Below are 13,675 nucleotides of genomic sequence, written 5' to 3'. Positions count from 1 at the left end.
TAGGCTGAGCAAACTGAGTATCTCCACTGAGCAGCACTTCATTCATGGCCTCATGGTAACCTTCACTGAGACCTTTTAATTACCCCTCTACAAATATTGTAAGCAAACTGTCAAAACTGATTTTAGAGGACTGGATATCATAAATAATTGTCCATAAATACAATTCCCCAGTGCAACGTTCTTCTGTTGGATTTAAGACCCACTTTAGCAGACAGTGTATCTAACCGGAAAACAGACCCAACCATGGTGAAGGCACTGTAGAAGTTCAACCAGCCTCTGGGTTCACTCTTCAGGAATCAGAATGCATCTGCACAGAAATAATACATAACTTGATCCTGAAATCTTTTACCCAAAGTGACATTTACATTTGACAGACACCTTTATCCAGTGTGACAGTAAATGTGCTACCAGGGAACTGAACCCATGATCTTAGCTTTACCATCAATACATGCTACCTGTGCCACTAGGTGCACTACAAATTGCTAGCAAAAGGAACTTGTAAAAGGTACACTGCATATTAAGGATTACAAAATAGATGGACAAGGAATTTTTAGATTTATTTAAATTCTATTTTAGAGGATACTTGTATATTTTAATCTTTTTTTTCTCTTTTAACTTAACATTTTTAGATTTTCTTTTGTTACAATTCCATCTAACTATACCAAAACCAAAACACTAATAGTTAAAGTATAAGTATACTAATACTAATTATAGTTAAAGAAACATGTATATCCATAATTAAGTTTTTGGGTCTAGAATTACATAGAATTACAATCTTCAAGTTCAAAAACACATTATTTTTCCTCATACAATTCAGTACATACTACACAGTACATTTCCTCTGTCTAAAACTATTAAAGCTTTAAGCTCCCCCTCCCAGTGATCCAATTCTGATTGGTCAGCTTAGTCACTTTGTTCTGATTAGTCAACTGCCAGAGCGGTTTCATTCCTACACGTTCCACCGCTGTCTTGAAGTCTTCAGATATACGTTTCTGTTCTGAGGAGTTGTACACACTGATGTTTTTGAAATGTTAGAAATCATTGGCCAGTGGTTTTAATGCTGTTTTCGGTCTTGCAAACAGATATATTGTTCTCTGCAGGCTCAACATAATATATGTGTAAAAATGCAAGGGGCATTGCTAGAAATATAGCTAGCCATTAAGATGAAGCCTACAGTGGACTGCAACCATAACATTACAGTATGAGACTGTTATCTCCACATAACAGTGGAGATAACAGTGATTTAAATCATTTAAAAATGATTTCTTTGTGGTTTTACCTTTGGCAGAGCATACAAAGGAGATTTCCTCTCACATTTGTAGAACACAGAATCTCAACATGACTATAAACCTAATCAAAGTGTGAGGGAATGCCAAGCTTGGTGGAAATTATGGAAAGTGTTAAAAGAATGTGTCATCTTGTAACAAAGAAAATGACTGAAATTCCAGCGAGATAATTCAGACAGCTCAGAAAAGTGGTTCTTTTTCTAACTTTGCTCAGTGTTTCACTATGACAGACAAGTCAACCTGTGACCAGGCTCCATCGCTGCCTCTGTAGCCATGGTCAACCTGCGAGTTGAGGTTATTCACACTTTGTACCTGGGAACAATAAGCTTCCTTGGTGCTCTAGGTAGGCTGTTCTCACTTGACAGTTATCTGACAGACCCTCATATGAACTCATAGCCAGACATGACTATGACTTTCTGCTGGAAAGCAACGAATAAGTCCGTTTGTCAAGAAGAGACCAGCCCAAAGGAGCCAACAAGCCAATCAGTGGCATAGAACAGCAAACACCAGGCTCTGGGGAAAACATTCATCTGTAGCAGCAGTGGATAAGAATGGTCTGCCCCACCCTGTGGCTAGACAACACTGGTCTAACCCACATTTGTTCGTAGAGAGAGGTCCAGTTCAGACTCTGTGCATGCTGGGGCAGATGGCTTTGGTGATGTCTGTGGTACAAACGAAGACTTCTTATAATGAGAGGCTTTCAATAGTGGGTGGCATCTCTACAGCTGTGCGATCACTGTCACCTTAGATGTCTAGTCAAAGTAACAGAAGCTTGTATGACAGTGCTCCATTTCCGGAGCAATCCCCCTGTGGCCGTGTCCTTAAAGATAACTCTGTCTACAGATGCATCCCTGACAGGCTGGGGGGCAGCTTCTATGGGCAAAGTCATGAATGGTATGTTGTCTCCACAATCGAGTCAGGCGCACATAAGAGATCTGAATCCTCTTGCAGTTTTTTGGCAGTGAGGCACTTCAGGGATTTCCTTCTATCTCCTTGGTGATATTCTATATCAATTGCTATTACTGCTTCACAGAAACATTTACAATTTACAATCCAGAGCGATTTACAAAAGTGCTTTGTCATTTACTCTAAAGTGTATTCTAGCCAGTAAAGTAAGCTACAGTTCAAGCTACCATTGAACTGGAATACTGTTGAAACACAGGGATCAATGCTGATGCCTAGCAGGGCAAAACATGTATAAGCACTGTCTCAGACAACAATGAGTGCAGCAACAAAAAATACCCTACAATAAGTGCTAGCGTTTCAGTTACTCAACATAGGTACAGGATCAATGGTCATTTAAATAGCCCACAAATAGATGGGTCTTTAGTCTGCGTTTGAAGACTACAAAGGACTCTGCTGTTTGGACAGCCAGAGGAAGTTCGTTCCACCATCTGGGAGCCAGGACAGAGAATAGTATCATTGCTTGTCTTCCATGAGAATTGAAGCGTGGTATTTCAAGTCAAGCCGTACTTGAGGTTTGAAGTACTCAAGGTACAGATTGGGCTTTGACCATTGACATATTGTATAGACAGGCTGGTCCATTTTTGGCCGTTTAGGCAAGCATCAATGTTTTAAATCTGATGCAGGCAGCTACTGGAAGCCAATGGAGGTAACGCAGCAGCGGAGTGACGTGTGAACTTTGGAAGTTTTAAGACTATTTGTGCTGCTGCATTCTAGAAAGGTTGTAGAGGTCTGATGGCTCTTAGCAGAAGACCAGCAAATAGTGAGTTGCAGTAGTCTAGCTCTGAGATCACTAGAGACTGCACAAGCACCTGGGCAGCTTCCTGCGAGAGAAAGGGTGTTATATTTCATATGTTACAAAGGAGAAATCTGCAAGACCAGGTCAGATTTGAAAACTACAACTGGTAGACCAAAGTTATGCCCAGGCTATGAGCCGCTTCAGATGGTGATATGAAGGAGTTCTCGAAGGAAACTGTGAGGTCATGGTAAGGGCCTGGGATGTACAGAAGCTCAGTTTTACTGGGGTTGAGTTTCAAATGGTGGGCAGTCACCTATGACGCAATGTCAGTCAAGCATGCTGAGATACCTCTGGAAACCTGCGTGTTGGAGGGCGGGAAAGAATTAATTGGGTTAAGAAATCTTCTCTTATGGTACAGCACACAGTTTCTGCCTTTCCTCGCAACATTTGAAGTGGGGATACTGAACAGAGGGGAGGATCTGCTGTCAAAGAGAAACCCTCTGGATAGAGATTGGAGATTTCACCCTCAAGTGGTGGCTCAGTTATGGCAGAGATTCAGTCAGACAATGTGTATTGTCTTCTGTATTTTTCTGTACTGGTTGAAATGCACTGCTGGGTGTAAATACTTTAGCCCACCCATGGCCAAACATCCTTTTTTTATGAGTTTCTGCCCCTGAGTCTGATTCCTGCAAGATGGCCAGAGTAAGGGCACTGGGCCTGTCTCTAATTCTGATAACTCCACACTGGTCAGCCAAGTACTGGATGTCACTGTGCAACGTCTTGCAGGCCAGCCTTGGATCCTTCCACTTTGGAGGAGTGCTGTCACAGGAGAGAGGGGAATTTCTACTATCCCTACCCAGATAGGGAAGAAATCTCTCTGGAATAACTTATTCTGATGGGTAGAATGTAGCTGTACAGGCATCATAATCAGATGTGATGTCATTGCAGCTTAAATAGTTGGTCATGCCCAGGACAATTCCCATAGTGAAACACTTCACTCTGTTAGTGAATCAGGGATTATATTAACTAAACCACTGTTAAACCACTATGGGATAGAATTACTCGCTCTAGCGTGTATTTTGGGCTTTGTAACTTTTTACATGCACAAAAAGCAATATTACACACTAAAGGAACAGGGAAAACAGATAAGCATAATAGGAACCCTTTAAGGTGTAATGATACTAATACTAATAATAATTTGTAATTTGTAATCACAGGAGGAAGGTATGTTACACTGGACATGGACAATCACTCATATGATTGTGGCAAGTGCACCATAGACAACAAATCTCAGGTGTAACACCGTGCGTCAGGTGTAACAACTGCACATACCACATGTATAAAAATTCTCAAATGTTAATACATGCACAAATGCAATAACCAAAGTCTTCATGCTTTAAATGGAGACAAACAGTGTAGCTGACCAGAGACCTTTTTTTTTTACCACCCAATAATCTATAATCAGTCAATTCTCATTTACTTTCTGACTAGAATGTATTGGTCCACTATGAAAAACAGCTTCAAATGCAATGTTTATTGCTTTCTGTTGAAAGCTGGATGAGCTCATAGCCTTGTGGGGCCAGAGGCCAGGCTGTCAGTCATACTCTTCCTGACACACCCACCACACTCACACTACTCCAACCCCCTCAAAAACTTGTACTCTTACTGATACACCCACCAAAGAAGGACAGGAAAGGACATATACACACATCCACATGACTGTTGAGTAGTTGTGCTTTACAAAATGTAACATAGCTACTGTTCTTTCTTAGTTTTTTCTTGTCCAGGGCACATACACATACAAATTAAATTTGCATTACTGAAAGAAAAAAATACAAATTCTCCTTTCAGTCTTATTACACATATATGTAGCATTATGTTCATCATCAAAACACTACTGATTATGATATTGTACTTAAACCAGTCAATTTTAATAGTGAAGTATTTGGACATTTTAAATTTGTTACTTTTACATTTATTTTGCAATTATATCAAAAAGATGTAATAATGAAGGACAGATCTTTTGGCCTCCTTAGTTAAAGGGTGGGAAACACTATGTTAGAGCTGCATTTTACCTTGATTGGCACACCTCAGAGTTGCATGCTGTTAACTTTGCTATATATTATATATATGGATTGTTGTCTTAGCAGATACCCTGGATGCCATGTAATTAAGTATGTGGATGACACTGCTTTGGGCAGCCTGTTGGAGCAGGATGAAGTCAAATATGGTCTAGTTCTAAATGATACTATTTGTATGCTCTTAGAAAACTAAACTTTTAAAACATTGATAGCACAATTCATACTCTCCTTTATAAGAGAGTGTATATTTATCTTATACTGAGAGTGTGTATAGTAGGAAGGAGCAACAGACTGACCTCTACCATCCATACCTGACCAGTCTGACTGAGAAGCCAGACAAGGTCTGATTATAAACTTTGCTTGTTGATTATTTGACATGCCTTTTGTGTTTACATGTTTTGTGCTGTGCTACTCTTTGAGCACATTAAAGTTTTCTAAGTCTCAGTGCTTACAGGTCGGTTCTCCACCTGCTGCTGCTGCTTCCTAGGCAGATGCCAGACATGCTTGTGCCATCAGTGCTGACTACTGAAAGGGCACTGGAGCAGCAGTATCCACAAGGGGTCGGACACACGCATTCAACAACACTGATGGTTTTTGCCCATTTAAGTGGAATTCCAGTGCGATGCCACTGCACCGAGAAATGTACTGCTTTTACAGTTTCTCATGGGGTCTAAATACAACTCAAAATATCCTGTTAACATGGCAGTGAAGAGAACAACTAAAACTAAAACTAATTTCACAAACTAAATTTAATATAATATCGCAATGCTTGTGAGGAAAAATGTTCAAATACATACACCAAGTTGGTTTAACTGAAGAGCAGCTACAGCAAAGCTGGAGTGAGCATGCCCGACCTTGATCTCAGGTTATCTGGTCAGCTCTGACCACAGGGATTAGGGTTAAGTTTAGCTGGTTAGTCTGGTGGTCACCATGGAAGTCTTTGTCACCTGCCTATTTATATATCCCTATGACAGACATGACAGCATACAGCATTTTTATCAGCAGAACTAATGTATGTCAGTACGTCATATTTTAAATGCGGTTTCTTGAAGGTACCTTCAAACAAAATGATCAGACCATCATTCCTTCAGATTAAGCACAACTGCTTAAGACAATTAACTTGGGCTGGACCCTGTTCTGCCTTTATAATGAATGACAGCAGATGATATAGCTCATTAGGCTGAATATCACTGCATTTCGAGCAACTAGAACAGGCTTTAAGCTTAAAGACGACTCTCATCCTTAAATCAGAGCTGCTTTCTCAGTACCCTGAGCACTTAGGCTAATGGATCTCAGGGAATCCAATGATGAATGCGATTTGGGGGCGGGATTCAGAGATGATGATGCAATAATGTTTTTCTACTCCCATAATGTAAATGCCAATGAATCAGTCCTAAATGGTGGTCACAAACCTAGGAGGCTGCAGGCATGCAGAAGATAGACAGAGAAAAGGGAAAGAGAGACAGTGTGAAAGAAAGAGAGACAGATAGGGTGGCAGAGACAGAGGGAGAGAGAGAGAAACAATGGGAGGTGAAGGACGCAAAAGGAAAATCACAAGGGAAGTCCACAAGGATGTTTCTGTCAAACACTACAGATTTTTTTTGTGTTGCTCTGTTTCTCTGAAGCTTTGTTTGTCAGTAACACTAACATGTCACAGTGGAGCAGGATTTACAGACAGATAACAACAGAAAGAGGATCATCCACTGGCCCACTCACTGTAAATATGCTGAACCAGCAGATTCTTCAATTCAGAGCAGGAAAAAACACATGCACACACAAGAACATAGTCACACACACACACACACACACAAGCTCACACAAGCTCACACGCACACAGACATATACACACATATGCAGATACACACATATGCAGACACACGCACACTGCAACAATATTAACTATTTAATATTAGAGAATGAAGTGGGGACAGACAGTAGAGCAAAACTCTCTGAAAGGAACAGGGACACTGCTAAAGCCACTGATGATGTTTCAGTATGTTTGCTATATTGGAGAAAGAGAGGGAGAGACTGTTCTGTATGTCCCTTAAATCATCCAGCCATAATGAGACAGTGCAAAAGTAATAAAACTCAAAGTTTCCTTTTTGTTTATCAGAGTTGACCAGTCTACATGGAGGAGAACACACCCACAGAGCTGCAATCAGACAGGCTCCATTATGCTGGAGATGGCTCACTGTAGGCCTCTATGTCATTATGTTTTCCACTATGTCTGTATCATTACTGTCCTTTTTCCACTGTGTGTATGTGTTTCCTCTCCTGTTCTCTGTCAGGGACACAGAGAGGAAACCAATTCTCTCCCACCCTCTATCCTCTGTTTTTCTTTTATTCAAGATATCAGTGTTCACATGTGTATGTGTGTGTTTGTGAGTCACCTGATAATGGTTCATCCTCTGTCTCTATATGACTTCTGCAGTCAGCCTGGGCTTCCTGGACAGGACACTCCTGTTCCCGGCACAGAGTAAGAAAACAAAGAACAAAGAAAACAGTCGATCTGGGCCTCTTCTTTCTTGATAACTGTCTGTCTGTTGAATGTAATCCAAAGCTAAAAGTCACCCACCCAAATCCACCCACAGCTTACAATGGCAAACAAACCACTCAGTGACCTGCATTAAGTGTTTCAGATGAACATTACAAATAGTTCAGATCTCCATCAAGTTTAGACATCAGAGGACACTCATTCAAACAGAAATAAGATTCATTTGATTTATTTGAACAAACTTCATTTCAAAAAAAAAAAAAGGTGAAACAGACACACAGCCCATTACTGGGAAAATCACAGAGTAGGCCTAATGGATCCTTTGAGGCAGAATAATTGGGGCTGTGTGCAGCAGTGAATAACACCCCTCTTCTCTAGAAAGGCTACATAAGTCTTTTCCAAGGATTGCAAATATCATGATAATAATAACATATCTCTAAGTATGGAAGGACGCATTCCGGCGGGACAGAGAAAGAGACATACAGAAAGAAAAAGAAAGACAGAGAGAGAGAGAGAGAGAGAGAGAGAGAGAGAGAGAGAGAGACAGAGAGAACAATTAAAACACACAGAGAGAGATGGTTTACAGAAATGTCTTAAAAACATGTCCTCCCTTTTTGTAAAACAGTAACAAACAAACACACAAACAAGCTGTAAAAATCTAAAGAAATGCAATTAAATGTATAAACATTAAAAACAATTAAAAATTCTTACACTGATCTCTCTCTGACTAGTTAAATTATATTCTTTCAGTCGTTAGATTTAATGTTAGATTAAACAATGTCAGATTAGTTTCTGTCTGATCTTGTTCTTGATCAGGTCTTGAGCTCTTTCTCTTAGGCTATGGTCAGAGTGCAAGTAAGTTGTTTCTCAACTCAGGTCTTTTGAGACAACTGTCGGCGTTGATATTTGCAAGGGATCAGATCAGATTTATGTTTCCATATATCACTAACCTATCTACCTGGGTTGCTGTGGTCAGGATGTAGGCTTCAGTAACTTCGTGGCTCTGCTGGTGACACGGATTTCTAACGCAGAGGCAGGAGATACATAGTGCATAATCTAGTCTTCTAAACAATCACTTATGTTGCACCAGATAAACTTACTGATGGAGAATGCTGTTCTCTTTCAAATTCTCCTACAGATTCTCTGGGGTGAATCTCTTATTGAGTCCCAGCACTTCCTTCACTATACATTTGACGTTTGTTGCATTGCAAGTAACGCAAAAGACACTTTGAAATCCGATTTGAGCATCCGAAGCGTCCAGATCGAATTGCATCTGTAAAATCCGATTGGATTCGGATTTGAGAGCATCTCCTAATGTAGTTTTGATTCAATTGTATATATATTATATGTAGTTTTGATTGGATATAAATATATAATTTTGTTTAGAATATATTTGTATATAATATAGAATTTTGTTTATAAAATATAATATATTTGTATATAATACATCATTTTGCTTGTTTGTTTTTGTTTTTGTTATCCATAATATAAAAAAAATCTACCTCGATATGCCTAATATTTATTTGGGCTGGCAGTTTAAACATGACTTGCCATGGCCTGAAGTAGCGTTACCCTCTAGTGGGGATTGTGGACATAGACCTCATAGTCATAGAATAAGGTTGTATAGTTGTAAACCTTATAGTGCTGTAAAGATGATCTGTAATAAAGGACATATGAACTTGAGAGTGTTCCTTTAGTAAGAGCAGGTAACTGTACAGTTGAGAAAATAGGGAAATAAAGCCCATCAGACACTGCTAGTAGTACCCAAGCAGAGCCAGTATGTAATTATGTATTTGTGTGAGTGTCTGTGATGACTTGACCTGTGATTATTTAGCAATCATTAACATGTCCAGTGCACATTCCTACACGACCCTCAAAGGTGTTTTTAAACTATCGGTAAATATCATTTATTTGACTATCAAACCCTCCCTCTTGCACTCTTACCTTCTGTGGTTTAATGATGGATGGCCGAGGTATATGTGGATACCCTGAGTCTGGAACTGGACTCTCGTCATGGAGGCTGTCTTCCTCTGATGCCCCCTCTGACAGTCCTTCTGACAGCCCCTCCGAGCTGAGGTGGGAGTGAAAGATGTGCTTGTCATCGGGAACGCGCTCTTTAGACCGAATTCCATTAGTTTTGGTGTGGAGTGAGATGCAGCTTACTGCCGGCTGGTGCTGGGCTTCTGGAGGACGGGCTGGTCTAGGCTGGCTAAGAACGATGGGGACGGGGTTGGCGTGTGCCTGGGTTCCACAGAGCTCCAAGTCCAGGCAGCTGTCAGGCTCGGAAGACACATCCGTAGGGGCCCCGAAACAGTGCTGGAGAGAGGAGCAGGGGAGCTCACGCATCACGATGGCAGGACTTGCCGGGCCACGGCCCAGAAGGAGCACCGAGGAGCAGAGCCATGCGCCGCCACCACAGACGTGCGGTGGAGACTGTAGAAAAAGAAGATTCCCACCAATTTACACCTTGATGTGATTCTTGCATCGGTTTGAGATCCAGAAGCTGTGGCGTCTCTGCAGATCCCCCTGCAATGTTATAGGACCAAGGCCATATCCTGCTTTAGAGTGATACCTCGCCTCAGCATGACACTGGCACTTCTCAGTGTGACCAGTGAAAAAAGTCTCAAGCTATGTCTACACGACTTAAAACACAAACCAAACTATGTCTCTGGTTTACCTTCCTTTCCGCTCTCCATCTCTCCTATGTCCTGCTCGCTGGTGCTGTGTTAGAGTGGTTGTGAAGCAACCAGAGAGTGACGTTTGTGAGACCAGGGTGTCGGGTTGAATGGGGAGCTACTCGCCCTTCCAGCATTGTACAGCATTATCCATCTATCTATCCAGTGGCCGTGCTGCTGATGAGGTGTTGGATTCCGGGTCAGTAGTAAGTGATACCCCCCATGCAAAACCTAACCACAACCGAGAGGTTGAGAACAGCAAAGTGTTATCAGAGCCATCGCACAATGCACCATAAATGTAAAAGAAATATACTTAGAAACCAGGGTCAAATGGTCTGGTATTACTGACAGTGAAATATTCATGTCTAGACAAAGGGAGTGTTAACGTAGTGTCTAGCCTTCCCTGTTTTGTCTGCTCCTGTCCTGCAGCAGGTGATTATGGGAAAGAGCAGCAGGAAAGGACTTTCATGCACTCCTTCATGTTTTCACATAAAGAGTTATGTTCTGGCAAAATGGGTTGAGCAGTTCATTTTAGACATCTCAGTTCACATATGCATTTATGGAACATCAAAACCATGATCTTCAAACGTCTGGGATAGATCTGAAAACACATTTTGTGTTTGAGAATTTGATGATGTAAACGTTAGCTCATCACGTTACACGGCATACAAATTGGACTGCAGAGAGCTAATGAATCATTAATGGCCTCTTTTGTTTAAGTATGTAAACAGGACTTCAGTTTCCAGCCCAGTGAGAGTGCAGAGGAGCCATATGTGCTATGTAGAAACGTGAGCTCAGCCATGTAAATGTTTCATTCTTTTGCATTGTGGATGTGTGTAGCACTATTTAGAAAATGTTTTAAATATAATCATATTACTGAAAAAACATTTTCTTAAGTAAAACTAAATTGCCTGAGAGTAGTATAGTACATTGTAGAAAGTGCCAGTACAGCAATTTCCTTTCCTTTAACTAAAAGCAATGTTGACAATCTTCTACTTTGTGTCCAGTAAGCCCACACAGATAATCTTGCCAGCAGATGGCGCTCTATATAGTTAAGATGCAAAGCAAGCCAAGCAGATACTGCTGCAAGATCACAGACCATTGTAAGAAAGTAGGCCAAGGCCAGGCAAGGTGTGTGCTCTTAGTTTCAACAGTGGACATGTGGAGAACATTAACAGGAATGGCTACCGTTATCTATTCAGTGCCTCTTTAACTGTTCAGGGAAGCGCGCAAGTTCAGTGAACCATGCAAATCCAGATGATTGTTTTTTATTATTTTAATTGTCATTTAAATAAAGAATTGTTAAATCTTAACTACAGGAAAAGGCAGTTCCATCACACCATTCAACTCAACGAAAACTCAAACAACAGAAACTGAAAAACTCTGAAACAGTTCAGTTATGTTCAGAGGAACAATTCTTTTCTATCATTTTCTTTTTTAACTGAGCAATCTAAACAATCAACACGACATGTTTGGGAAAAGTAAGAACACAATTTTGAGCATAAATAATGTTAAAACATGTACAGAAGGGTGAGGGTGAGTACCATAGATTGAGCGAGTGTCTGAGTTCCATGTGGCTGGAAAGACCAACTGAATATTGAACTCAGAAAACATACACACAAGCATTATACACAGTGACCGGTGGATTGTACACGCAATCCAGTTATACTGTAGTTATACTGTAAATTGATACATTGTAAATTTAATTCGGTGAAATCACATCAGCGCTTTAAGCACTGTATTGCATCAGCCTCCAGAATATTTGGAAAATGATCTAGCAACATACCAATTAGAAGTTCGGTGAAGTAATACTTTGATCATTGAACCAAATTACTTTGTGTTCTATTTTGAATTCAAAATGTTAATTAGTACTATTACTTAATTAGTATTATTGATTAACTGTTACTATTAATTTGGAAAAATACTTTTAGGCCTTTTATTTTATGAAATGTCTCCATTAAATACTAATCATTTACAGACAATGCAGTGCATGTTCTGGGAGAAAATAATGTGGGAATGATTCAGCATTTTTCAGCATAGTCTTAAAGGGATAAAGTTAACAAACTGAGAAATGCTTCATCAGGAATGCATCAGAACAACTGAGCCGAGGGAATGCTGAAGAGCAGGCTAGAGACCGCGCCTTTCTGCATTTACTTGAGTACCATTGACCTCAGAACCAGGCACTCAGAACCAAGACCTTAAGTAACGAGCTGTGCAATATGTAACAAAAACAGTGTGACGTGTACTGAGTAAAAAAACAACACACCTTAAAGGCTACTGTATTTGAGATCCATACTTATGTTGTGACATATGTTTCATGACCAGAACACTGAACAGGAAAAGCACCACAGAAGGGTCTAGAAAAGGGAGTTAACAGGGACATGACAAACTCAAAATCTAGGAAAATAGTGCACAGTCCGAAGCATTTCTTTAAGGTATCAAGAACACTGCTTTTCAGTGCTGAAAGTCCACCAGCACAAGGGCTTGGGGAAATATTAGTCAGGTGAAAAACAAACAAACAAACAATACTGCTCCTTGGAGAGACACCTTGCACAGCAGAAGTAATAAGGAATGTGTAGTGGTTGTCATAGCTGCAGTCTCACTTGATTATAGGCCAAAAGGAGTATGATAGCATGCTATCGAAGATTCTGGGTTGCCATGACATCCCACTAAGCAAAGTAAACATTTTCAATGCAGAAACTATTAAGAGGCTGAAAAGGTACAAGTCCAGTACTGAATCAAAGAGTTCCTCCTCCATCCCAATATTGTGTTTACATAAAGAGCTTCTTTGCTTTGTCTGTCTGTGCTGAGCAGAGACCAAGAGAGGAAGTAGTGAGTCAGGGATGGAGCAGTATTGAGTCAGTGATGAAGTAGGAGTCAGTGACAGGGTGTTTGGTGAGAATCGGACACGAGGTTCAGTTGCAGGTAAAGCTTTAGCTATCAGTGATGTAGCCACTCCCATGAAAATGTTAGAATGCCCTGTCCTAGCACAGTGCTTCGGCAACAAGGTAGCAGGCTCCTCCCTGCTCACAGAGCCACTTCCATGGGAAGCAGAGTGCAGTTGCCATGATGTACAGCTTTGGGCGGAGCCTGTAGGGACTGGGGGTAAGGCTCAGCTGTGGTAGGCGGTGACGGCCGCTTGTTTCTGAGAAAGGCGCATGAGCTCCTCCCGAATGGCTTTGATGAGTGAGGCGGACGAGTGGCTGGGGGAAGAGTACTCTTCAGGAGGGCCGGAGCTAGAGTATCCCAGGGCAACAGTGTCCAGGTGTGCAGGAGGAGCGGTTGGCTCCCTTACTCCATTCCTGGAGGTCTGGAACACAGAGATGGAAGAGTAAGCAAGAGTCGGGAGTGTGGAGAAGGCACAGAACCCAACAGGAAGGAAAAAGGAAAGGAGATGTGAGGGAGGTGGAGGAGATAGAAAAGTCAGGGAGAAAACA

At 41.1% G+C, this 13,675-nt stretch overlaps 1 protein-coding gene and 1 long non-coding RNA gene across 3 annotated transcripts in view; both read right to left on the bottom strand.

Moving 5' to 3' along the window:
- Positions 1-9,332: 9,332 nt before the first annotated feature.
- Positions 9,333-10,370, bottom strand: LOC145658460 (uncharacterized). The gene is made up of 3 exons (XR_014124030.1): positions 10,241-10,370; positions 9,727-10,089; positions 9,333-9,634 (listed from the first exon to the last, which is right to left on the bottom strand). It is a non-coding gene; the product is annotated as an uncharacterized LOC145658460 (long non-coding RNA).
- A 1,120-nt stretch (positions 10,371-11,490) lies between these two features.
- Positions 11,491-13,675, bottom strand: part of si:ch211-1e14.1 (UPF0606 protein KIAA1549) — a 52,443-nt gene continuing 50,258 nt past the window's right edge. For both annotated transcript variants that reach the window (XM_026999508.3, XM_026999509.3), the window contains one exon: positions 11,491-13,548. In XM_026999508.3, coding sequence (XP_026855309.2) covers positions 13,351-13,548 — 198 coding nt within the window. In that variant the 3' untranslated portion in view covers positions 11,491-13,350. The remainder of the gene's footprint in view (positions 13,549-13,675) is intronic.

The sequence above is a fragment of the Electrophorus electricus genome, chromosome 6, assembly GCF_041902795.1.
Source record: "Electrophorus electricus isolate QZ-2024a chromosome 6, ASM4190279v1, whole genome shotgun sequence".
Taxonomy (NCBI): domain Eukaryota; kingdom Metazoa; phylum Chordata; class Actinopteri; order Gymnotiformes; family Gymnotidae; genus Electrophorus; species Electrophorus electricus.
This window is presented reverse-complemented; position numbering and strand designations above follow the sequence as displayed.